Source organism: Canis lupus, chromosome 4 (genome assembly GCF_011100685.1).
Source record: "Canis lupus familiaris isolate Mischka breed German Shepherd chromosome 4, alternate assembly UU_Cfam_GSD_1.0, whole genome shotgun sequence".
NCBI classification, from domain to species: Eukaryota; Metazoa; Chordata; class Mammalia; order Carnivora; family Canidae; genus Canis; species Canis lupus.
The window spans coordinates 44,422,379-44,447,935 of record NC_049225.1 but is presented as its reverse complement, the minus strand read 5'-3'; the positions used below and the strand labels follow the sequence as shown (position 1 = coordinate 44,447,935).

The following is a 25,557-nucleotide window of genomic DNA, read 5'->3' as shown; positions in this document are numbered from 1 at the left end:
GTGTGTGACCTATTCCCGCTGAAATTACTAACTGGTCAGAATTCCCTTAGAGCAGAAGTTGTTTCAGGGTGTTTCAAGAGGATCCATGCATCCAACTATATGACTTAATAAAAATGTGTCTAGTCCCACTTTGTCAATCCCTGTGCTCTGAGATTATCAGCTCCTGTCCTCAAAGGCCCCAGATGGTCAGTTTAGGTAGTGTACAGAAAGGGGCGCAATCCATCAGGGTGATGGATCAAAGTATTAGATATTCTATTTTCATTTTTCCTCATCCTCTAAATAAACACTTGCAATTTCCATAATCTATTATTGCTGTACTTATATATAATATATAAATAAGCGAATGTTCATATAATGATAGTAGTACAACAATCAAAAAAGTTTAAAGACCTGGTGTAATTTACAGAGCTCCCACACATTCATTTAGCTTCCTGAAACAGAGCCAAAATAGAAGCCACTTTAATTCATTTTTGAATGAAGTGAGGCATAACTGCATATATCTATACTTTTTTTTTTCTGAGAAAGACAGTCAAAATCGCATTACTTCTCCTGATAAGGTTCAGTTTTTGCCTCTGGTCCCTGGCCATTTCACCTAGCAAAGTGGTTGCTTACAGATCAGTTCCTTCCTCTTCCAGAAATGAGCTGCTGTCCTGGTTCCCTCTGCCACTGCAGGCGTCAGCAGCTGAAAGCATAACAAATGGTTGGAATGCTGCATATAGGGGAGGGGAGCTGACTCAGTCTCCTCAATATGCTCTGCACCATCTCCATCCCTCTCTACCAGCCCTATCCCTGATGGCAGCTCTTTTCAGGAGAAAACCGAATTTCTGACATAGTAGAACTAGAGGAGGCACGATAGGTGCTACTGGTCCTAGCCTGAGGACTGCAGTATAGGTACACACAGTTCAGGGTCCCTCCTGGTGGGCAGAGGCAGAGCGTCAGGAAGGGAAGGCACAAAAGCAAATGAGGCAGTGATTATGCTAAAGACAATAATGGCCTTGTTATGGGAACTATTAAAGCGAACCTCCCAAGGAAGTAATTAGCCACCAGGAAAAAAAAAAAAAAAAAGGCTTTGCACAGTGTTTATAAAAAGAAACTCCCAGTTAATTCAGAGTTGCTTATGTCAGGTGAGGGAGGTAGACACGGATTGTCTCTCACCTGGTGTAAGCAATTCACAATTAACTGAGTTCTTTTTTTGGAGGAGATTCCTCAGTGCAGAGTATCCTTTTTATGGTTAATTACTTCCCTAGGAGGTGTGCTAAGCACTTTGCTGTTTATTGATAAATATTAAAGTTGCTCCTCATCAGCTCCAGATCCAATCCGGCAGCACACTAATTATATCACTTTTTTTTTTTTTTTTTTTTTTTTTTTTTTTTTTTTTTTTTTGGTGGGGGTAAGAGTTCTGCCCCAGGCTCTTTCCTGCTTTGGGAGTTCTCAGGCAGGGCTGTGTGTTTCTAAACCTGACAGTAGGTCAGAGGAGGCACCCAGGCAGAGCATGAATGTCGGCCCTGGGAGCAGCTGCGATGAACACATTTGTTATGAACCTCATGAATGGAGAAATAATAGAGTGCTCTTCCAAAGTGAGCGGAAGAGGCGCATCATGCTTTCATCTGGGAACACTCTACGTTTAAAAAAAAAAAATCTCAGATTAAAGTGATAGATATTTTTTTATTTTAAACTGAGATAGATATAGATACAAATATAGATACAGATATTTGAAGCCCTTAACAGCCTTTTCCAACCTTGATTCCTCTGGGAGAGAATTAAGTCCTGGTGCTTTATGGCTACTAATAGTTCAGAAACTTTAGCTTACAGCAAAACCACCTGGAGGGCTTGATTAAACAGAGATTGCTAAATCTTTTCCCCCAGAATTTTAGATTCCAAAGGCATGTGGTGGGATGCAAGAGTTTTAATTTCAAGTAAATTTACAGGTTTGGACATTTTTTGCCTCCATGCTGAGGCAGGTTCTCTTTGAGAACCACGGTCCTAAAACATTCATTATATGGAATGAATTCACTTTTCTCCTATGCATCTAGAACGGTGCTAGCTAAGTGCTTCCTTAGAAGACTTGAGAAAATTTTCACTCAAACATTTTCTGTATTCTGCTGTGCCTATATGAGAAGCCCTATTGGAAAAGCTGCCTATGACTATCCCCCAAAACAGTTTATACCAGTTCCCCACCTTCTTAATCGCAACCCTTTCAAAGTTTCCCAACACCCCCTAGCCATGTGACCACTAATATCAGGAAGCAATGGCTGATTCTGAAGGAACAGGTTCTCCCTGCTATTGCTTCTACTAAAGCAGTAGAAACAGTTCAGACAGACATGCCAGTAAGCAGACTGTCTTTTTAATAGTGAAAGATCTTCACTTGAACTGCTCACCCCAATTTGAAAAAGAAGAGACTCAAAGAAATATTTTTGCTTACAGAAGACAAATACCAGCTCATTAAAGTCTGAGAATACACACAACATGTGCATCAAGTGACAGGCAGATAATATTTAATTATCACCACCAAGACAGAGGTGTGAGATTTTTAGTTCATCACAGCCAGGGGTAGGAGAAAGGGTGTAGATTTCCTCTAAAAGTGGGAACCTCGAGGTGGGGAAGCGTTGTTAGACTGTCTGGCCTGGAAAGACAGGGCTTACTCCTTCCCCACACCCCTTTATCAGCCAGAACGTAGAGTCAGGAGCCCCAGCCCTCTGTCTGTACAAGCCCTGCTCCCAACATTTCAAGCCAGCCTGGGAGTCTGTCTGAAATGCCCATGGAATCCTATCAGATGCCCTCTCCAGTCTGTAGGTGGAGGCCTGGAGTGGAGTGGGGAGGAACCTTTCTAAGCTGAGCTTGTCCACAGTCAGTAGCGCATCCCATCCTGCCTTACTGTGTTAGCAAGCTTTCCGCGTCTCCCTCCGTTACATTGACACAGCACTCAAAGTCGGATTCTTGTTCCTTCTCATGTCACTTCGCTGGTTGCTCATGTGACACTGTCACATCGTGACAGTTAAGAGCTTGGGCTTGTGAAGCAGTCTTTGTGTCCCACTTCTACAAGTAACTTGACTCCTCAAAGTTTCAGTTTTCTTGTCTGTGAAATAGGCATAATAATGCCAGCTCCATGAGCAGGTGTGAAGTTTCACTGACAAAACATATGCAATATGTTTTACTAGGTGCCTGGTTCGTGGGATGCCCTCACGTGCTGGTTGCTGCCAGTTTTAATGTTGTTAGCAATGTTGCTATTGTTTCTAGAACAGAGGCTGAGTCCACATAGATGGAGCCCAACCAGTAACTTTCCCATTGTCCATAACCACTGAGGTTCTAACCAGTGCGTGTCAAATTTCAGCATTGCATAACCACCCTGGAGAGCTTGTTTAAAATTTAGATTAGATTTCTAGGCCCCTATCTTTGAGATTCTGATTTATCTAGTCAGATATGGGGACCTAAGAATCTGCATTTTTATTGAGCACCTCAAAGGATTCTGATACAAGTGGTCTGCAGACCACATTTTGAGGAAAACTTGTTTAAATAATGGTTTCCCACTGAGTAGGCTGACCCAGCTCAATGCCTAGTGCCCACACACCTAGCCCCTACTGCTAAGATTCCCAAAACTCAAGGGAGAGAAGTAAAGTGAGGAGAGGGGAATTTTAGGTCAAGAAGAAATAAGTAATTGACAACGTATGAACACGTTCTCATGTTTAGTTTCTCAGTTAATAATTTGAGTGTGTTTTGAGAAGTATTCTCCATTCCTGGATGGAGAGGTGACCAATATTCACTTCAAGATTTAAAAAAACATTTAATTATATCATCAGGGTGTGCATCCTCCATCCATCCATCCCCTAGCTATTCATTTGTGGTCTAACAAACAAATGCTTATTGAGGGTTTGCTCATGTTGGACTTTGGAAATACTAGGCCAAATATGATAAGTGTCCACAAAGAGCTCATATCCATCTCAAAAGATAAGATGCATAAACACATTATTATAATTATTGCAGCCAGGGTTGACAGGGTGGAAGACCCTCCTTCAGTGGGAACATAGAGAGGCGATGGTCATGGAGTGTGGGTATTGGCCACAGGACAAGAAGCCCATCGCCATGTTGAACCCCATGTCTTCAGTACCATCTCCTGGGAGAGTCCTCAAAGCCACCGATCTGTGTGGTCAGGAACCCCTGATGGGGGCTCTTCCACCCGCCAGCATCTTCTGTAGTTCTTTCCCTCCATTAAGGCTTCCATAACAGTATTTCCCAGCCCACCTCTATCTGTGAAGTTTGGTTCCTTGTTTTGCTCCAAAGGAGGCTGCCTTGGGTTAAGAGATGCGGATGCTGGCCTGAGTTCCAGGCGCTCCAGCCAGGTCTAAATGAGGAGAAATAACACTGGAGTCTGTCCAAAGCACTTGGAACGGATGAAGCCCACCCCTTGCCCATGGCCTCCTCCCCCTTTCCCCATCCCATAACCATCCAAATTGGTTTGACATGATTCAGGGATGCTATTCCGGCATTTATCTCAATTGTTAATTAATAACACCTTGTCTGTGCATTTAGCAGCGCCAAGCTCAGGACTTCAGGGACTCTGGAAGAGTTATAGTTCTCAAGTCCAAATAGTCCCATTTCTTTATCCAATGAGAGATAAAGCTTGGTGAACCCATTGTAAATGCCTTGATTAATGTGTGCAAATCATGTTGATGGATTGGTTGGGTGGGGGACAGGTTAGAAGTACAACATTGCTCTATTAATTGGGTTGGATGAGGATTCCCCTTGCAGTCCAAAGACCTGTGGCAAATGTAGCTGGAGCCATAAACAGAGTCCCCAATTAGCTCCCAGAGAGGAAAGCAATATATCTAATGCTTACAAGGGAAATGTGGCCTTGAGGCCACTGCCAGCTGGCCAGGCACTGGGTCTCTCTTCCTTGGGAAGGAAACAGAACTAACCCCCAACTGAGGACCACATGGCAATGGGGGGGCTGAAATTATTCTGAATCTTCCAGTATAAATAAGATCTTTGACCTCTGGGAACCTATTTGACTAGAGAATCTTCTGTTTAGGAAACTGAGGGTTGGGACACAGTTTTCTAATGAGGTTTAAAAAAAAAAAAAGAAAAAAGGTAGAATCCATTCTTTATCGCATATAAAAACTACAGTCAGTGAGATTTTTGAGAGCTGACATGCACTGAGCCCTGTTCTGAGCTTTGTAGGCATCTGGGTAATGGGATGGGCAACCAACGGGTGGGCTTCTCTGCTGCTTCTACCACACCATGCTTTCTGTTCCTCCACACAGCGGCCTGAGTGATAGTTCTGAATTGTAAATCAGATCATGCCATGCCCTCAAAGGGCTTCTCATGTAGATAAAATCAAAATCAGGGATTCCTGGGTGGCTCAGTGGTGGAGCATCTGCCTTTGGCTTAGGGCGTGATCCTGGGCTACCAGGATCGAGTCCCACATTAGACTCCCTACAGGGAACCTGCTTCTCCCTCTACCTATGCCTCTGCCTCTCTCTCTGTGTCTTTCATGAATACATGAATAAAATCTCTTAAAAGAAAAAGTCAAAATCAAACGTTTCACCTTCACCTGGAGGGACTTCTGTGATGTGCCCTTTCCTCCTCTCTCGCCCATCCCCCACCGCCCTCCACAGCAGCTCTGCTTGCTGTACCCTCTTCTGCCCACCCCTCATCCTGTCATGCTGAGCTGAGTCGCACCTCAGGGCCTTTGCTGATCCAGGGCCAGAAACCCTCTGACCTGGGCATTTGGCATGACTGGCAGCCATTTTCTGTTCCCAACTCAAGCGTCACCTCCCCAAAGAAGCCTGTCTTGACCTATCTGTCTCTCCCCCCATCACCCCATGGTATTTCCTTCACAACAAATGTCACACTCCTAAATTATCCCATCTATATCTTCCTAGCATGCTGTCTGTGTCTTCACAGCAGAAACAGAAGTTCTGTGAATCTCTTTATAATTTTCCCATATCATAGATAAGGATACAGAGGGTAGAGAAGGTAATATTCAAAATAGGCTTCCAGCTAACCACTGTGATAGACCACTTTGGTACTTTAAAGGCAGAAGCTCATTTCTTCTCAAATGCTGACTAAATTTGGAGACTGTTTCTGAAGAAGGTTCAAACAAGTACAGAATTGTTGTAAAGAGACCTCAGGAAAAGTCACCTCAAACATAGAACTTACCCACCGAACACCTTCTCACAGTAAATGTATTTGACCATGGAATTTGTTGGGAGGAAAAGAAGGTATTTAAAGTTCATGAGTTTACTTAATATCATACCTTTAGTCTTTTCTAATCAAGTTTTTAGTAGTTTAAATGATTATTAAGTGTCTCTTAAGGGATTATATTTTTCCCTGATTAGATGACAAATCAACTATTCATCATAAAATGGTGATTAAAATGCATAATTTGCAAAAAAAATTTAATAATTTAAATCACTTATTTTAGGGAATTAAAGGATCAAAACACAGATTTAACTGGTGGGCAAAGAGGTAACATTTATATCCTTATGTTGGCTTCACATATTTTTTGCATTGGCCAGAGAAACTGCCTAGATTATAGCAAGCTCCCTCTTGGTTCCTGTGACCAGCATTTGAATAAAGGCTCAAGAGCCCTGGTGCCAGGATTAGGTCTTTTGCACCCCCCAGTCCTCCCCTCAGCCCAGACCAGTTCTCTACCAGGGACAACTTTACTCTCCCAGGGACATTTGGCAACATCATGAGACATTTTATGAGGGAGGGAGGAAGGGAAGAAGCAGGGAAGGAGGAAGAAAGGAGATGCTACTGGCATCTAGTGGGTAAAGGCCCAGGATGCTGCTAAAACTCCCAAATACACAGGATAGCCCCCACAACAAAGAATGATTGGGCTCAAAATATCAATAATGCCAAGGCTGAGAAATCTGGTGCAGGTATTAACATCTCCTAGAGACATATCAGAGGAGTCCAGATAGTTTCAGAACAGGGAGTGTCTTTGACTTGATGTCAGAGGCCTGATGCATGGAGCACTTACTAAGACTTTACCCACATTGCCCAAATAAATCATGACAATAGCCCACAAGAGCCCTAAGAGCCTCTTAACATCCTTTACATAGAGGCAGATACTAAGGGCCAGAGAAGCGGAGTGGCTTACCCAGGCCCCACAGCTAAAATATAGCCATGCCAGGACTCAGAACCCAAGTCAAGAGCCTTCCTTGTGCACCCCTCACAGCAGCTGACTATTGTGTCCAGGATCGGAGCAGGCAATCTGTGAGTGCTTAACACCCTTAACCCCCCAGAAACACAAATTCTGCAACATTCTGAAAAATAGCATTGGCATTAGCTTTTTTTCCCCCCAGTTTTGGATTTGGAAAGCATTTTTGCCACAAAGTGCTTATGCACTGGAATGCCAGGGTACAAGCAGGGGAAAGTGGAGCAGTTGGACTTTAAATAGCTAGACACTCTCTGCAGCACAGCCAGAGCAGCTGCCCAAGGTCTGTGCTCTTTTCTTTGACTTTCCATCTTCTCAGCCAAGAGCTCTGGGGGATTGGACAGGAGCCAGAGCTATGTGGCCAAATGTGATTCCAAGGAAAACTGCAAGGTGTGCCCCAAAGCTCTGTGTGCAGTGCCTGTCTCTCTCCCCCAGCACAATGAAGACCAAACCTTTCCAGGGAGGATTCCCTCATCTTCCTGAGCTCAAGGTGCTTCATCATTGATCTATCTGCCAACCCCGTTTCCCGGAACTCTGTGACCACACACACTGAGGGACACTGCCTCTTTGATTCACAGGGTTTGTGGAGTCTGGGAATGTGAGATTCAGAAAGACTAAAATGTGGAGTCCCCAGCAGGTCTAAAACCCAGAGAGGGGAAGTAACTTCTTCGAGGGCAAACAACAGGGTAGGGCGGATCTGGGTCAGAGGCCAAGTTTCCTGGCTCTAAAATCTGGTACATTTTCTCTATAGCATGATGCTCCTACAAGGACCCAGTCACCCTAAAGAGAATGTGTGCCTGGTGAGATTGGTCTGAGACCTAGCAACTAGACTAGGATGAGTCCAGGCACCTTTGCACCCAAGAGTGAGCACCTCCTTTAATTGTGACCCTAGGCCAGCCTCCCTCACCCATCTCTAGCCCTGGCCCTGTTCGCACCTCTTGTCACGGATGGTGGTGAGAGCAAACACTACCTCTGCCCCCACCAGTCACATGCATACACCCAGCCAGGCCACCAGAATGAAGGAGACTCCGATTCTGCATTAGAGAATCCAAGGTCTGCTGAGGGTGTGACACAAATGTGAAATCAGCCGCTACAAAGCCACATACTAAGGGTTCAGGTTAGAATGAGGCCAAGGAGCTTCCAAAACAGGAAAAACTCGAATTTTGAAAGCTACAGAGGACTTACATCGGGAACACAGGGAAAGCATTGTGGGCAAAGAGATGGCAAAGGTGCAGAGGACAAGGGACAGCTGCGTGTACTCAGAGACCTCTGGGAAGATTGACAGAGAGTTGAAGGAGGGTGAGGCTGGGGAAGCGGGTCTGGACAGAGAGAGCCAGGCCGCGCCTGCTGCACCAGGCAGAGGGAAGCTTACCCCAAGTATTTGCTTTGCCTTCTTGCATTTAGCATCTTGGTCTCAAAACTGCAACCACACCTCTTCCCTCAGACAGAAGGCTGATATATCTGCTTGGGTTATTCCTAAACACATATGCTCGCAGCAGAGAAGAAAGAGTGGGCTTTCTCTATGTCTCTTCCTCGCATGTGTGCATCCTTTCACTGCGAGGGGAGGAGACAGCCTGGCAGGGTGGTAAAGAGGCTTTGGGGCTAGGAGCTCTGGGTTCACGTCCTGGTTCCACCACTGTTTCAGTGTGTCTGGGAGCCATTTGATCTATCTCTGTAAGCCTCACTTTTGTCATCTGTAAAGTGGGACTAATGCTAGTTGCCACCTCATAGGATATTGGGAGCTCAGATGAGTTCATACATGGAAAATACTTAGTACAATGGTTCTCTTAGGTCAGCGAGCATCAGAATCACCGGGAAGATGTTAATGCATAGGTCACTGGGCCCAAATCACAAGTTTCTGGTATAGTAGGTCTGGTGCAGGGCCATGCATTTCTAAGGGATACGTGTTCTAACAAGGACTCAGGTGATACTGACACTTTGGGAATCACTGATATGACACAATAGGTGCAGTTTGGGGGGGATCCCAAGTGCTGAGAGAGTGATTCCTCCAAGTGTGGCATCCCTGGGCCACCTGAAGGGGAGGACATGCCAAAAAGCTCTGCATCCCAAGGCAGGGGCAACATGGTTGGCATATGAAGCCCAGGTGTGTCACTGTACTCACTGAAAGCCCTGCCACAGAGATGTGGCTATGGAGAGGGGCTCAGGGCTCCAATCCCAGGATCTGTTCCTCTCCCCCCTTCCAAGAACACTGGAGTAAAGGACAGATGTGGGAGGAGCATCTAGAAGAGAGTACACGGTAGCTGGCCCTGGCCTCTCACCCTTGTGACTTCCTGGGGCTTCTCCCATTCCCCTTCATGCCTGAAGTTGATGCTGTGCCCTTTTCTGCTGGGGCTTGCAGGCTCTTGGGTCAGGCAGATTTTTGTAAGTTCTGACTCCAGTTCTTACTGGTTGTACTTACTTGTGCAAAGCACCTGACCTATCCGAGCCTCTGTTTCCTCAGCTGTAAACTGGGAATAGCAATACCAACCTCGCAGGCCTTTTGTGAGGTTTGACTAGCAAGTTCATAGGAAGTGCCTAAATGCCAATTGATTTAAAGGACAGGTCCAATTATTAGTATCTCCCTGTGTAATGTGACTTCAGAGACTCTAAACACACATACTGTTCCCAATCAAAAGCTCATTATATAGCATATTAAAATCAGAAATCCATCTTTGGGTTCCTGTTCTAGTGTACAATCCCCCTCAATCCCACACCCACTCATGCTGGACTGAGTGTATTTTCCCTCAGATATCACAACCCAGTGATCTGGGTGGCTCACTGACATGTCTGGCCTGCATAGGGTCAAAAAAAAAAAAAAGTCTTTGAGTTAGCTGCTGACATTTAACAATAGAGGATTCCATTTAACCAACAAAAAAAACTAAAAAGCTAGAGAGTAGTTTGTCCAAAGTCAGCAGTGAAGTGCTGGGATTGCAGCTGGTTCTCCTAATTCTAAAAGTCTTACTTGTTCTCCTCCCAGACCTGTTTTCCTGAAAGTAGTTGTATATCGGGTTTGCCAGAGAGTCCAAAGCTGTTGGGATCTGGGACAGGGAAGGGGAAGGGGAACCCACAGAGAAAGGGGCGCTATAGTCACTGGGGCAAGCTTCTCCTACTCTTACTTCTGCTATGCTTACTCATAAAGCACATGGTTCAGGAATCAGAGCCAGGGAGAAATTTCCAGCCCACTGGGGCCCACACCCAAAGCACCCTCTGATGTACAGCACTGCCAGCTACCACGTGGTCTGCTGCAGTGGTCATTCCAAATCTCTCACACGACGCCTTTGTCTGTGAGTGTTGCTGCACAGATTGCATGTGCACCTTTGTCCCATTCCCCCTCACACCCAAAGTTGGTGCCATGCATTTTTTCCCTAACCATTAAGACCATGGTTTCTTAATATCCTTCCATCTCCACCCAATCATGCATCCAATTGCACTGGGCTGGACCACTGGGTCTCTAGCTTCTAGACTATTCTATACAAAACAATCAGAAGAATCCTTTTATTTTTATGTTTATTTTTTTAGCTGGGCCCATGACTGGAAAAATAACTGTTTTCTTTGGCGTGTGGGCAGATGTCTCATCTCAGAACTTCTGGAATTGCTTCTTGGTGCTGGTGGCCTTGGTGATCTGGAGCATGTTGAAGTGCACAGTGTTGCTCAAGGGTTAGCACTCACCCAGTGGGACAGTGTCACCAATCTGGACATCCCATAAGCAGGTGGATGGGGCACAGACATGTTCTAGTGGCATTTCTTGAATTGGTTATACTTTCAGATGTAGGGGAGGTAGTCCCAGTCGGTGACAGTGGTCCTCTGCATCTTCATCTTGGTCACCACATCAGACAGATCCACCCTCTGATGGATGCATGATCAGTAAAGAGGTATTTCTTGTCCAAATAGTTGCTCTCGGTTGGCTTCCTTGTTTTATAGTATTGTGGGACCTTCTCCTGGCCAGTTTCTCCAAGCCCCTTCTTCTTATTTTAAAAGATGATTGACTGCTTTTGGTAGGCAGGCTCAATCTGTATGACCATCATCTCCCTGGCTGCCTGAAAAAAGGAGAAGAATCCCTTTATAAGTCAGATCAAAAAAAATAAAAATAAAAATAAATAAAAGTCAGATCATATGATGCCCCTGTGCAAACCTTCCCTGGGCATTACATCTCCCATAGAATGGCATCCAGGTCACAACCATGGCTTCTATTGCTCTGCATTAGTGGGCTCTTCCTTCCACTCAGCACTTACATCTTCCTCTACTCATCTCCATCATCCATCCCAACATTCACCAACTTGTTGTTCCTACTCTCAAGATACTTTCCCACCCTGGGCCTTTGCACCTGCTGTTCCCTCTGCCCCGAATGTTCTTTCTCCAGAGGTTTCCACAACTTGTTTCCTCATCTCATTCAGGTTTCTCCCCAAATGTCACTTCTGGGAAGGCTTCCCTACCCTGCCTCCATCTAAAGCAGCAACCCCCCTCCTCCATCACTCTCCCAGCCTTTACTCTGCCTTACTTTTCTTTAGAACACTATCACTTTCTCAAAGTCATACATTTCTTTGCTAATTGTCTGTTTCCCCTCTAGAATCTAGATTCCTAACTGCAGGGTCCCTCTCTATCTTGGTCAACTCATTATTCAATGAATTGAATGAATAAAAGTTTTAATGAGAAGTCTCTAGGATAGAAAGCAGTTGTCTTTTACTCAGTACATTATTTTAGTATGAATACATTTTCATTTTAGGATTAAAAAAACATATCCATACAATGACACCCAAATCACGATATACCATTCATACCATTTTATTAATGCAAAGAAAATCCAAATGTAAGATATGTTATTTCTTTCCAGTAGGAGGTGAACACACGGTTATACTGCTCTTCATCTCTGTTGTCAACTTGGCTCACCCTGTACATGGACTTCCTTTGGGTTGGTGGCAGTAGGTATGCAGGCTCTATAGTCCTTCTCTGAGACAAGAGGAAAGGCAGGGGCTGCTGAGAATCACATTGAGTGAAGCCGGATCTCTCAAACCATGGCCAGCCTCATAAGGCACAGAGTGGTAAGAGAGATCAGCAAATCTGAGGCTGGGCCAGCTGTGTGCAAATCCCAGCTCTGCCACTCATGAACAGCTGCCCAACCTTGTCAAAGGGCTCTCCATCTGTAAAGCCAGAGTAAACAGATGGTTTTGCACAAGGCTTGTTTAATCCTTCACAAAGTCCCTATTAAACTAGTATTATTATCATTTCCACTTTATTGATGAGAAAACTGAGGCTCAGAGAGGTAAGCTAATTAGCCCAAGGCCACACAGCCAGTATGTTGCAAACCTCCAGATCCTGTGATGTTGATTGGTAGTCCAAAACTGGCTCCTAGTCCCTACACCATAGAGCGGATGTGAAGATGAAATGAGGCAATCTCTACAGAGTGCTAAGCACAATACCTGAAACATGGGAAGAGCCATGTTTAGGAATTAGTACTTCTCATTTTCCTAATCCAACCGGAAGCTTGCATGATAGTTGAGTCTGGTCCTTTCTCCCACTTGGCAGCCTGGGGTGCTTCTTTATACACCAGGAGGACAGGCATCATGCCCTCTGCTAATTCTCTCAGCTCAGGGGCCAGTCCTCCCACCTCCCCCCAGGAGACAAGGTCTCTCCTCAGGTGGAAAGTAACCGTTCCGCTTTGTTGCTTGGAGATGTCGGTGGTGACAGCCCTTTCCTTTCTGAGGGGCCCAGCAGGTCACTGTCTGGCACCCCACCAGTCCGCCACCCCCTGCTGGGCTGGCTTCTGTCTGACCTGTCAGTGGGCTCTCTGAAAGGGAGGTTGATGAGGGGCACAGGAGAGGGGCCAGGAACAGCAGGCAGAGGGTGAGCATTTGGGAACATTGGGGGCTGAGATCAGAGACCTTTGCTCTCTCTTGCCAGTAGTTTTTGTAACAGAACAGCGGGGAGACGGCAGCAGCCAGGAGAGAAATCCCTCAGGTATAAAAAACATGGCCCTAGGCTAACAAGGGTGAGGCTGTGCCAGAGAGGCCTGTCAGGGAATGTCCGAGGTGGGCAAACTCTCATCAAGTGAGATCATTATTCCTGGAGGCTCTGTCCGGGTTGAGGAGAAGCAGCAGAAGTGGGGGGGGGGGGGGGGGACAGAAAGAGGTTGAGAGAAAGAACAGCAACTAGGGAATGGAGATGTTTTCTGAAGCCTCAGCATTTCCTCTCCCACGTCCTACACTATTCACAGGCACCTCTATATAGCCAGGACTACTCACAGCCTCCTCTCCTGTGAAGAATTGAGGATAGAAGCCAAGTGTAGGTTTTGGAGGTAGACAGCTGAAAGGTGACTCACTCCTCCATCATTCACTAGCTGTGTGACTGTGAACAAGGCTCTTAACCTCTTTGAGCCTCAGTTTCTTCACCTGCAAAACAGAGATCATAGAAGCTATCTCAAAGTGTTCTTGTGAGTATAGGGGATGATGACTGGATACAAGGGTACAAGGTGCAGGCTGCAAAAACACAGAGGAGCTTCAGCGGCTGACTGAGAAACAGCCCTATAGTGGTCCTCCTGTCAGAAGTAGGAGCTGGGGCAGAGGGCTGGCGCAAACACTCTGTGTATTTAATTGTTCTTCTTCTGTTTGACATAGTCCTGCCTTAGGTGAAAGAGCTTAGTGCAAGCACTACTGTGTCATGGCAGCAGGCACAGCGGCTCCTGTGTGTTGGCCGTTCAGAATGTTCTACTGTAACAGACTTTACAGGGCAGCTTCATATAGGATTTGGCTTCAGGGTACAGTGAACTCAGTCAAAACACAGCCCAACATGTAGAAGCTGTCTGGTCTCAGGCAAGTTATTTCCTCTCTTTCTAAATCTCCAATTCCTCACCTGTAAACAACGGTGCTAATGATCCCTGGAATTCTGGTGGTGATTTAACAAAGGAATGCAGGTAAAGCACTTAGCACAGTGCCTGACATGTAGTAAGTTTTTTGGGTTTTGTTGTTTTTGTTTTGTGTTTTGGTTTTGGTGGGGTTTTTTTTTTTGTTTTTTTTTTTGTTTTGTTTTGTTTTTTTGATAGAGCGAGAGAGCACAAGCAGAGAGAGTTGCAGAGGGAGAGGGAGAAGCAGGCTCCCTGCTAGGCAGGAAGCCTGGACACACGGGGCTGCATCCCAGGACTCTGGGATCGTGACAAAGGCAGATGCTTAACCAACTGAGCCACCCAGGCACCTATAGTAAGCTTTTCATAAATGCCATCCATTTGCTCTGATTAAACATGATTACCGTTAATGCTTCATCATCCTACCAACTCCCGAGATGTGTGACCTGTAACAAAGGGTCTCTATGCTGAGATATGCTGGCTTTGGGAGGCCAGGGACAAGGGCTTTGAGCTGATATGCTGGTAGTGATGATGTGGTTTGTGTTGCATTTAACCACTCCAAAGCATGCGTTTTATGAGAAGGTCAATCAAGCATAGGGCTACCACTTGTGAGTATTAAGTCGATGAAGGTATAGCTGATCCTTCCAAGGACAGAACTCCCAAGCCTAGAGCTCCATTCTCATGAAGTACTTCCCAACCTGTATTGCACTAGACTGTTGTGGAGAGGTGCTCTGGGTCAAAAGGGGTCCTGGTCAGGAAGTGCTGCATGCTCCATTGCAACATTAAAGATTAATAATGCATATTCACACATCAAAGGCCCTGAGAAATCCTATTTAAAAACTAGTTTAAGTGTTCAACCAACATCTCTCAAGTTGTTTTTGACCACAGATCCTTCAGTGCCACCTCCACTTCTATGTTTTAGGGAACTCCTATTAACATCCCCCTGGAGACATAGTTCAGGAAAACTCCTTTAGTCTCTCAGAGTGAGATGGACTGCTATGGATATCTGAGGAGCGTTTTCAATAATTCAGAGCAGAGGTCTTTGAGCTTTAGTAGGCAAAAGAATTACCTGGGAATCTTCTTTAAAATACACATTCTTGGGGCACCTGGGTGGCTCAATCAGTTAAGTGTTCCACTCTTAGTTTCTGCTCAGGTCATGATATCAGGGTCCTGCATCCGCGTTGGGCTCCATGCTCAGCAGAGAGCTGGTTTGAGGTTTTTCTCTCTCCTACTCCTTGTGCTTACATTCAGGTTCTCTCTCTTTCTCTCTCTCTCAAAATAAATAAATAATTTTTTTTTAATGCACATTCTCAGTTTCCACACCCAGAAATTCAGTAGGCCTGGGTGACAGCAAGAATAGCATTTTACAATCACTGAGGAGGTTCTAGGGCAGGAGGTCAGGGAGCGCACCTTGACCAACAGAGGTTTAGTGCCTGACTTCCGGCACTACAGTGCTCAAAACAGCGGCAGCATCACCTGGAAACTTGTCAGAAATGCCGAACACAGTAGGACCAGAGAATCTTTATTTTAGCAAGGTTCCAGGTGATTCCAGTGATGGTTAGATTTTAGCATTAGTTTTAAAGGTTTTTATTGATGATATTTGTTTGGGGCTTTTTTTTTTCCATTTGCTTAGTTTTAATAAACTCAAAAAAAAATGGACACACACTGCAAGCTCATTGTCATGGAATTCCTACCAACCCTCCCCCCCGACCCCCATACGTGTTGGGTTGACCAGATGCCCCAGTGGCTTCAGGGTGAGTCAGAATCCTGATAAGAAGTGGTCTTACTAGACTGTGTCCTGGGTTTTCCTAAGCAGCCTTCACTGTCTTTCCCACATCCATCCTGAACAGTAGGAAACCCAGAAAAACAGCTCAGTGGGGCCTCCACTCTGCCAGGTCTCTGGTCAGACATGATTGATCTTCCATTGCTGAGTCATAAGAAAAGCCAAAGGTGTTTGGAGCAAGTATCTCTGGCCTTGGAAATCACTGTCAAAAAAGAGTTGGCACGAAGCGAGAGCAAAGCTTCCAACAGGCCTTCCAGAAGGAGCACAAATACGATTTTACTTCTTGCAATATTTAAGAATGGCGGTTGCTCTGGTTAGGAGGGAGGGGATGCCTGCATAACGATGGTCCATCAGGCAGCTAGGGTATTGATGGCAGGTGAAACCTTCCAAATGAGCACCCTGTCAGCCAATCTATTGCTTTAAAAGGTTGGCAATGCGGGAGACCTAACAGAGGCAATGAAGAACTAATCTCATATTGCCAGGTTAAATCAAGTCAGCCTTGCCTGCTCCTTTCACTTTTTAGTTACATCAAGCCAGAATACTTTCAATTATCCCTCCCTTCCAACTTGTCAGCAGACATTGGGTAAAATGCAAATGGAACAAGGCCTTCCCTGGTGGAGAGCAGACAATATTATGAAGAATAGCCTCCATTGGTTGAGCTCTTGCTGTGTATTCAGTGCAATACCTTCACCATCTCATTTCATATGCACTGTCCCATAGCATCTTCATGCTCTTTGGTGAAGTAGGTGCTATTAAGTCCATTCTATGGCTGGGAAAACTGAGTCACAGGGGGTCAGTCACTTGCCAAGTATACAAAGCTAATGAATGAGAGAACAGATTTTAGCCATTCTGACTCTAAAGCCTGTATTCTTTTGCTATTTGTCTAACTGGACCAAGAATCCAGGGCTACTCTGGGTAAGTGAATCCTTGAGCTTTGGAGTGCTCCCCTTCTCCTTGAAATTTTCTAAGTGCTCCTCCAGTGGCAGGGACTAGCCAGGGTCAGCAATGCTACCTGGCAGGAACACACCAGCCCAGACTAGGACCTGCCTGAGCTCTGGCCCCTATTTCTCCATTGTAGGACCCTCTACCATCCCTCACCCCATCCCCATGCATGTAAGTTTGACCAGATTTTCAGAGACATTTGGGGACTTGCTTTTGTGAGGTATCTTAGGGCCTAGTGCCCGACCTTAATTCCAGTGGACATATTGGCAAGTAAATTGCTCCTGCTGGCTGGAGGAGTATTTTGCAAGATCATGTGAGACCAGCATGAGAATGGTGCTGGTGTCAATTCAGGTAGCTCAGATTGCTCATACAGACAGGGCGTGCCAAAAAAGATATTTGCTAGGGACTCCACACGTTTTAGACATGGTCCTGAAAGAGCTCACCTTAAAATAATTCCCATCACTCAAAGAATCCTAGGGTTGCCATATTTCTCCTTATTCAAGAATCTGTTGATGTGCCTGGCCTTCAGGTGCCCTTGGCCTTTGCCAGCCAGCCTCCACCACTCCTTAATTTCCAACACAAAGAGCAAAGAGCACAGTCTTCTTCCTTCTTGCTCCAGCTTGTTTTCTTCTCCCATTTCTCCACTCTTTATTAATTTTCTACTTCCCCATCATTAACTGATCACAAGAGTGGCCCTAGGGTTTGTGGGGTCTACCACCTGGATTCCCTCTGTTTTACTTGGGGAAATGAGAACTGGGCAAGTGCCTCACTCTGTATGCTAAACAAACTTTTATGATGCCAAGAAAAGAAGTAAAAAGATCCAGAAGCATGTATTATGTTACTAGATGCTCACAGCTGTTCTTATACCTAGAGTGGATTATCTTAGCCCTCTCATTGCTCCTGTGAGATAGCATCATCATGCCCACTTTGTAAATAAGGAGGACAGAACACAGAGAGGTTGGTATCTTACCTAAAGTCCATCTGTTAGCAAGTACATAAATTGCACAATCTTAAATACATACCTGGAGGTGTGTATAGATAGGTGAATAAGATGAAGATCTAGAACATTCCCAGCACCCAGAAAGTTCCCCTGTATTCTTTCCCAGCCAGTATCTCCCCATTAATGCAACTACAATTTCTAACTTTCTGTCATAATTTATTAACTTTGCCTGTTCTTGAACATCCCATAAATGGAACCATGTGTACTCTTCCTAGTTTTAACCATCCTCTTGGCCAGATGAATAGGGAAGGTATATTTGGTGGTTGGTGATGCCTCTCATCAAACCATGATTGGAAAGAATGGAGCTCATTTTTAAAATCTGAGATGCTGACCAGTTCTCAGTCAGGTCCTGCTTGCGGACACTAGCAGAGCCATCCATGGCACCTGAAGTGAATTATTGGAGTCGATTTGTGCCACCCTGTCACAAAATGAAACTAAGAAAAGTAAATTTAGATGTTTCTCTGAAGCCTTTAATACCCAAGAAAGCCGGAGAGTTCATGCAGGTTATAAAGGGAATCGCTTGCATACCAAGCTACAGGGAATAAAAGGCACCAAAATTGAACAAAATGCTTCCATCCAGATTCTCCATAAGCTGCTCAGTTTACAAAGATCAAAGAGGACAATAAATGAGATGAATGAAATAAATACCCTCTCATTCCTAGAGACCTCTCTTCCCTGTAAGAGTGATGTGCAGACTTAGCCTTTCCCAAGCAGAAAAGATGTACATGTTCCAGGCAACTCTGAAATATCCAGTATCTGCTGTGGCTCTCTGCAGCCTTTCCATTGACCCATGGCCTCCTCCCCACTGAGCATAGCTTCACTGGTATGTGTTCAGTTAAGGCTTTGAGGTTATATCTTTTGCCTATTTAGGAGCTCCTTTAAAAATCCAACAGAGTGAACTGACAGGGCTGGAAACAGCTGGCACAAACTTGTAGCCAGCCCAGAAGGCAAGTGCCACTTTGTGCCGATGGTAAACAGCTGAATGGGGGGTTTGAATCTCACAGGTAAATAGTGTGGTCCTCAGTAGCCTGCATTGCAGGGAATGAATTCCCAGGCATCTTGTCTCTCATGCTGATTCACTTTTAGAAGCTTGTTTCAACCAGCCTGATTCTTTCCCAGCTGTAGATGTAGACAGGCCTGCAGAAGTAATTAAATCTCACGACCACCCATACTTCCCCAGTCGATGGGTGTCCACTGCCCTGTCTGTAGACTGTCTGTAGACTCCCTTTGGGAAAGGAATGTCTCCTCCTTCTGGTAATGAAGAAGACAGAGGGTAATGATCTCACTGATTGCCTTTTCCTACTTTTTATCCAGAGCCGCTGCTTAGCCACTTGGATAACTTACTTAGCTTCTCTGAGCCTCAGTTTCCAACTCTATAAGGTGGGTGATGGCGTGATAATGGGCATAACACATAGTTAACTGAGTGTTCACTGGCACGATTCCAAGTGCTATACATGTAATAACTGCTTCAATCCTCCAAACAGCACTTTCTAATGTCATCGTCATCATCATCTTCATTTTGTACATGAGGAAACTGAGATGCAGAGCAGTTAATTGCCCAGGGTCAGCAGGTGGGTAGCACCTGATCTGAGATTCAAACCCAGACACCCTGATCCAGAGTGTACAGCTTAAGGGTTATATTCTGCTTTGTGGGGTTGCTGTGAGGATTTAAATCAAGAATATGTATAAATCTTGTTCAACCTATATCATTTATTATTACTGTCAATTAACTTATCACTATGTGGAAACATTATGTTCTTGTCAAGATTCAACCTACCCATAGCACATACCAGTGAATGACTCAAATAGGGGATTTCATTGATGATATCCATATCTGGTTCTTATAAACTGAAAAAGTTGAAAACTTTCCAGATTTCCTGGTTATAGTAACACCTATGGTTCATTGAACACATACTATGCCAGACACATCAATTCATTTATTCATCATCACATAACCCTATGATATATGCACTATTATAATTCAGTTTTTAAAAGCAAAGAAACTGAAGTTCAGCAAGGTTGGTTATCTTTCTAAGCTTACACAGCCAGGGACTAGAAGAGATGAGCCTCAAACCCACATCTATCTGATTCCAGAGGCCAGGCTCTTGCCTCTGACACAGTAGACTTTCTGGCTAAAATTTTATCTTAGGAATTCTAATTCAAAAGATTCAATTTAGGGACACCTGGGTGGCTCAGCGGTTTAGCGCCTGCCTTTGGCCCAGGTCGTGATCCTTGAGTCCCACATCAGGCTCCCTGCATGGAGCCTGCTTCTCCCTCTGCCTATATCTCTGCCTCTCTCTGTATGTCTCTCATGAAAAAATAAATAAAATCTTAAAAAAAAAAAGATTCAATTTAGCATCACCCTGATTTCTGCTTCATGTTGCTAGACCTGTTACAAAAGATTCTCTCTGATTTTTTTTATCAAAAGTAATAAAAAGAATGCCTCACATGATTCCCAGAAAGTTTCTCACATCCATATTTCTCTGAAATGGCCATTACAACTAGCATATGACAGATGCATGTGGCATGTAGCCAGAGCTGTGGTTTAGCCTGTGTTCTAACAGAAAGCACCTAGATAATTCTCCGTGGTCCCATCTCACTGAGTGAAGTAAATGATGACACGTGAAACACATGCACAACACAGTTGTGGGGCAGGGGCCGGAAGGCCTGGGTCACTTTCCCCAAACGCTGAGTCAGAACCGGGCCCTTATCATGGGCTCTGCACACCCCTGTCACCACCCTCACTGGGAGAAAGCCCACCAGACAAACAAGTAGGTGGATAAATAAAGAAAGAAATCGTCCAGTGTCACGGGAGGGCTGTGCTGCTCTCGCGCCCCTGTTGAATAGAGACGCCGGCAGCCTCTCAGGTCCTGAACTGGCAATTCAGAACAGTTTGATTGCCTGCTTGATTGTTTGCGAGATAACTGCAAGATTGTCAGTGACAGGGTAATTTACTGAAGATTGCCATGTCAGACTCCATGCGAGGGGCTTGCTGGCATAAAGATGCGGCTCTCATGACTGACAGGCCACTGGGAGATTGGAGTGCCAATTTAAAGTTCACGGTGTCGTCGGTAAGTGTTCAGCAGCAGCAGCCCATAATCACGCAACATGATGAGGTCATTACAGACATAACGTATGCTCACACTTAATAACCGATAGAACCCCAAATGCACCGTCTTGGAGCAGGTAAATGTAAATATGTAGGAAGAAATCATTTCTATCCTTTTCCCCCCTTTTTTAGCACTTGCCATCTGCTATTGCTGATGTGTTTATAGGACATCTCCTGCCAGACAGGCCCTTAAATAAAAAGCCCTAGAATCGACAAAACAGTGGGAAAAATTTGAGGCCCACACTTTTGAAGAAGTCGCAAGTCCAGAATGAGTGGCAGACTAGCAGGGGTGGGGGGGGGGGGGATGTGTTGAGTGCTTAATAGGAAAACTGTCCTAAGTTACTATTTGAGCCCAATGAGGTTCTCAAGCTGGTTATATGGAAGGGGTGGTAAATCGGATGGGGGAGTAGGGGATGCTCCCAGCATCCCAGAGGGAAAGGCCACCAGAGACAGATGGAACTTCTAATGAGAAGAGGCCAGCGGCCTTAAGGAAAACTATGGTGCTAATAGCGATGTGTTTCTTCTCACCTGAGGAGTTTCTGCATCTGCTGGATGAAGCACCGCCAACAGATCTCAGTGGGATAATTTTAAATCCAACGCAGGCATTCCACAGTAGATTCCTTCTGTCTGGTGAAGGCAGTCCACAGAAGGTGACGTTAAAGGCGGAATGCTATGCGGGGTTTTTTTTCTCCTTTTCTTTTTCTTATTCTGCCAGGGGCCCTGGGATCCACTGTACAATCTGAACATAGATCTGAGACCATGCCCTAGCATCATCCTGCTGCTGAGGTACAATTCTCTGGCCCTGCTTCTTGGGTCTGAGATTTGTGAGCCTCTGGGGAGTACCTGATTCAGTCAGCACGTCAGGCAGAGGTGTTCAGAGCTTTGACTCGGAAAGTCTCTAAATTTAAAGTGTGTGTGGCTGCTCACCCTCCTGTGTCTGTATTTCTAGGAAATTCCGTAAATCTAAATGTGTTACGAGGCACAGTAGCAACATTTGCCCATGTGGAAAATGAGAGGCTAGTTTTAGTAATTTAAAGCCAAGCAAAACACACAACCTCCTAATTTGTTTGTTTGCTAAAAAGAAAGTAATGCATTAAAATAATTGTACATTAATTGCTAAATTACAGTGGAACTTCGGTGAAATTACATATTTCAATTTCATTAGCAGAACCAAACGAAAAGAGTAATGCCAAAAAATTACATTGTAGTAAATTTAAAGCACGCAGGCAGGCCCCTGATTCAGTGTTCCAGTACAAGTGTTTGTCAAGTCACAGCCCAGGGTTTGAGTACATGTTTCTATGATGTTAATTATGGCCCCAAAGTACCTTGCTATCAAATCTGGGAGGTGCAAGCAAGTTATTCTCCAAGCTTTTCTCTCTACTACTGTGTGTTCAGTCAATTCCCAACAGAGTGAATAAGGGTTGGCCAACTAATCCATTCTAGTAGGGAATTCCAAGAAGCAAAGACTGGCCGAAACATTCACATGCTCACCCCTAACGCACATGTGAAGAAGGGGAAACAGTCATTTATACATTCAACAAACCTTTGTTGAATACCCAGTTCTGTGATTGGCACTAAGATGTGAGTATAGAAATGAATAAGACACTGTTATTCTCTTCATAGAGCTCACTCTCCAGACAGGAAGGCAAACACACAGAGATAATTAATTCTAGCACAAGGAAGTTGGCATTAACAAGGGTTTCTAAAATTTATTGTGCATTAAAATCACCTGAGAAGCATGTGTAACAGGCAGATGCCAGGACCTGCTTCTGGAGGCTCTCCCTTGGGAAGTTCTGGGGCGGACCCTCGATTCTCCCCATGGGATTTTGATGCAGAACCATTCTCTAAGAAACTCTGATTCGGGGATACACAGAGCAGGGATACCCTAACCTAGCAAAAGGCATCACCAGGAAGGCTTCCTAGAAGAGGCAGCCATAGCTAGTCTGGGTCTTAGAGGATGAATCAAATCTATTTCCCCCCCACTGTACTGTCAGCTCCTTAAGAACAAATACCATCATTCTTCGTTCTTTGTTCCATGTTTCATTTCCAGAATATGGATGGCACTCAAATATTTGTTGAATGTTATATGAATGATAGGAGTCAGCCCAGGAAAGGGACGTGGAGAGGCAAGGATCTAGGCGAGTAAATCAGGACGTTGAAAGTGCTACAGGTGTGTGGCAAGGTACCACCAGGAGCAGCTGGGTGAACTGATAGCTTAATTTCTGGGTACTCTAGCCAAAACCATTTCTCCACATTTCCTGAAAATGTAGATTTCACCCCACCCACTTGTCAAACTGATCAGCAATACCCTCCCTGCCTGAGAGGGAGTGGGGCTGGAACATTTTTCTCCATTAAATCAAGACTTAGGGAATACCACGCATTTTGATTATTTGCGCACCCATTAGCACAGGCCCCCAAGAACTGGCTATGGATAATTTTTTGTGCTGTGCTGTTCAAAAACAAAAAAGGTTGTTTTTGTTTCCAACCACTCAAATAATACTTGCTCACAACAAAAAAAGCAGAAATCCCGGACACCTGGGTGGCTCAGTGGTTGAGCGTCTGCCTTAGGCTCAGGGCATGATTTCAGGGTCCTGGGATCAAGTCCCACATCTGACTCCCCACAGGAAGCCTGCTTCTCCCTCTGCTTATGTCTCTGCCTCTCTCTCTCTGTGTGTGTGTGTGTGTGTCTCAATAAATAAATAAAATCTAAAAAAAAAAAAAGATAAGAAAAGAAAAAGAAATCCTAGAAAAGTCTAATAAAGAAAGAGGAGAAGACATACACTAATCTACTACCTGGGGATAATCTTTCATCTACATTTTCAATTATTCCCTCTCATTTTATTGTCTATGCATACGTACTGGAATTAAATTAGGCCTGTTGTGTGAGACCTGCCATTTCAAGGCCTTGGAAAGAGCTGACGATATTCCTGACAAAGGAATCTCTCAGCAGCTTTGTGCCATGAAATGCACTGACCCTGGCTTGCCTCTGCCCTTCCAGATGGCCTGGTGGATTGTCTGGACCCTGACTGCTGCCTGCAGTCGGCCTGTCAGAACAGCCTGCTCTGCCGAGGGTCCCGGGACCCCCTGGACATCATTCAGCAGGGCCAGACAGACTCGCCTGCAGTGAAGTCCTTCTACGACCGCATCAAGCTCCTGGCAGGCAAAGACAGCACCCACATCATCCCTGGAGACAACCCCTTCAATAGCAGGTGGGCACCCTTCTGTCCATACAGGCTGCCAGCGTGGCCGGTTTCCTTCCTGGCAGAGCAGGAGGGAGTGCTCCTGGTTTTTCTGTGGGCCCAATTGGCCTCGAAACTACGCCATGAGGGCAGCTCCTCTCTCTGGTTCACAGAGGGCCCCTTTCCTCTCTGTGGGATTTGGCCACCTTCAACCCAGAATCTGCTGGAGACATCTTTTGATTGTCTGATTCTTAGATCACTTTTATAATCTATTATTTGGTATTGTTATTATTTTATATCTCTTTATAAAATACCACCGATAGTGCCTTTTGTCTGATCATCACTGAAATATTTCATTCAATAGAGTATTTTTGAAAACTGCTATTAACTTAATAACATTAATTAGAATTTATTGAGCACCTACGATGAGCCAGAAACTTTATGTAGACCATCTCTAGCCCTTACAGCAACGCCATTAATTGGACCTGCTGTGGGCCTACTTTGGCCAATATGTCAGGCTGAGGCATTTTACCAAAATGACAGGCGTTTCTCTTGAGTTTAGATTTGCTCTCTGTTGCTAATTTGAAGCAATTCTGGGGCAAATTCTGGGTTTATTTTATACTCAGCTTGGCCCTTCCCTTCCTCCCAGAATAAATTAGAACTGTACCCGTGGAGAGAAGGGCAGGAGGAGTTGGCTTTGAGGCATCCCATCCCCTTCTCCCTTCTAGGCACTGTTTCTGATTCTGGGGTGAAAGGAAGGATAGAGGGGTGGGAGTCTTCTTATGTCTGCCTGCATATCACAGACCTCTCTCGGTGGGTCTGGGTTCAGATGTTGAGAGTGTCGCAGATGTGAGGGTGGCAGATGTGGTCTTCCTGGGGATGTGCCTCATCTCTGTGCTCCTTCTTGTGAGGAAATAAGAGCTGCTGGTTGGGTCCTCTTTCATAAAACCTCCAGGAGACTTGACCTTGAGTGGGGTGTCCCTGGCCTCCTGGTCCCTCTAACCACCCTCCTCATGCCATCCTTCTCTTACTTCTCTTTGTCCTCACTTAGTTCTGGGGTGAGGGGGGGGAGGCCAGAAGCAAGTCAGGAAGCTTGCTGCTCATGCAGGCTTCCAGCCAGCAAAGGAAATATAAGACTTCACTTCTTAGGGAGACCCTAGCTTTATAAATGATTCTCTTGATGCCCCCCTACATTAGACTCTGAGGAGGAAACATCATCAGGCCATGACTCAGACACTGCTCTTCTTCCTTGGGAAAGTCTGGTGAAGGTGGGATGGGATGTGGGAGGTAATGGTATAGCTGATTAATTCCACAGCCCCTAGGTATTCTCTGGAAAGTTGTGCAGCTCCAATTCCTGGCAGCTCTTTGAATATGAAGGCTTTTAACATGGTCACTTCGGGCCACCAGCTTTAGCCTCTCTCCTATTCTCGTTTTACTAAAAATAAAACAGAAAAAAAAATAATCTCGGCCCTCTTCTATTTCAGCCCTGACACCCCCCTAGCCTGTGTCACATTAGGCAAGTAATTCAACCTCAGAAACTTCATTTTCTT

At 45.1% G+C, this 25,557-nt stretch overlaps 1 protein-coding gene and 1 pseudogene across 10 annotated transcripts in view; one reads left to right on the top strand and one right to left on the bottom strand.

Annotated features, from left to right (window-relative positions):
• Window positions 1-25,557, top strand: part of TENM2 (teneurin transmembrane protein 2) — a 644,816-nt gene that overhangs the window by 541,477 nt on the left and 77,782 nt on the right. For all 10 annotated transcript variants that reach the window (XM_038534811.1, XM_038534806.1, XM_038534815.1 and 7 more), the window contains one exon: window positions 23,827-24,037. In XM_038534811.1, coding sequence (XP_038390739.1) covers window positions 23,827-24,037 — 211 coding nt within the window. The remainder of the gene's footprint in view (window positions 1-23,826; window positions 24,038-25,557) is intronic.
• LOC111095557 lies at window positions 10,691-11,184 on the bottom strand (annotated as a pseudogene).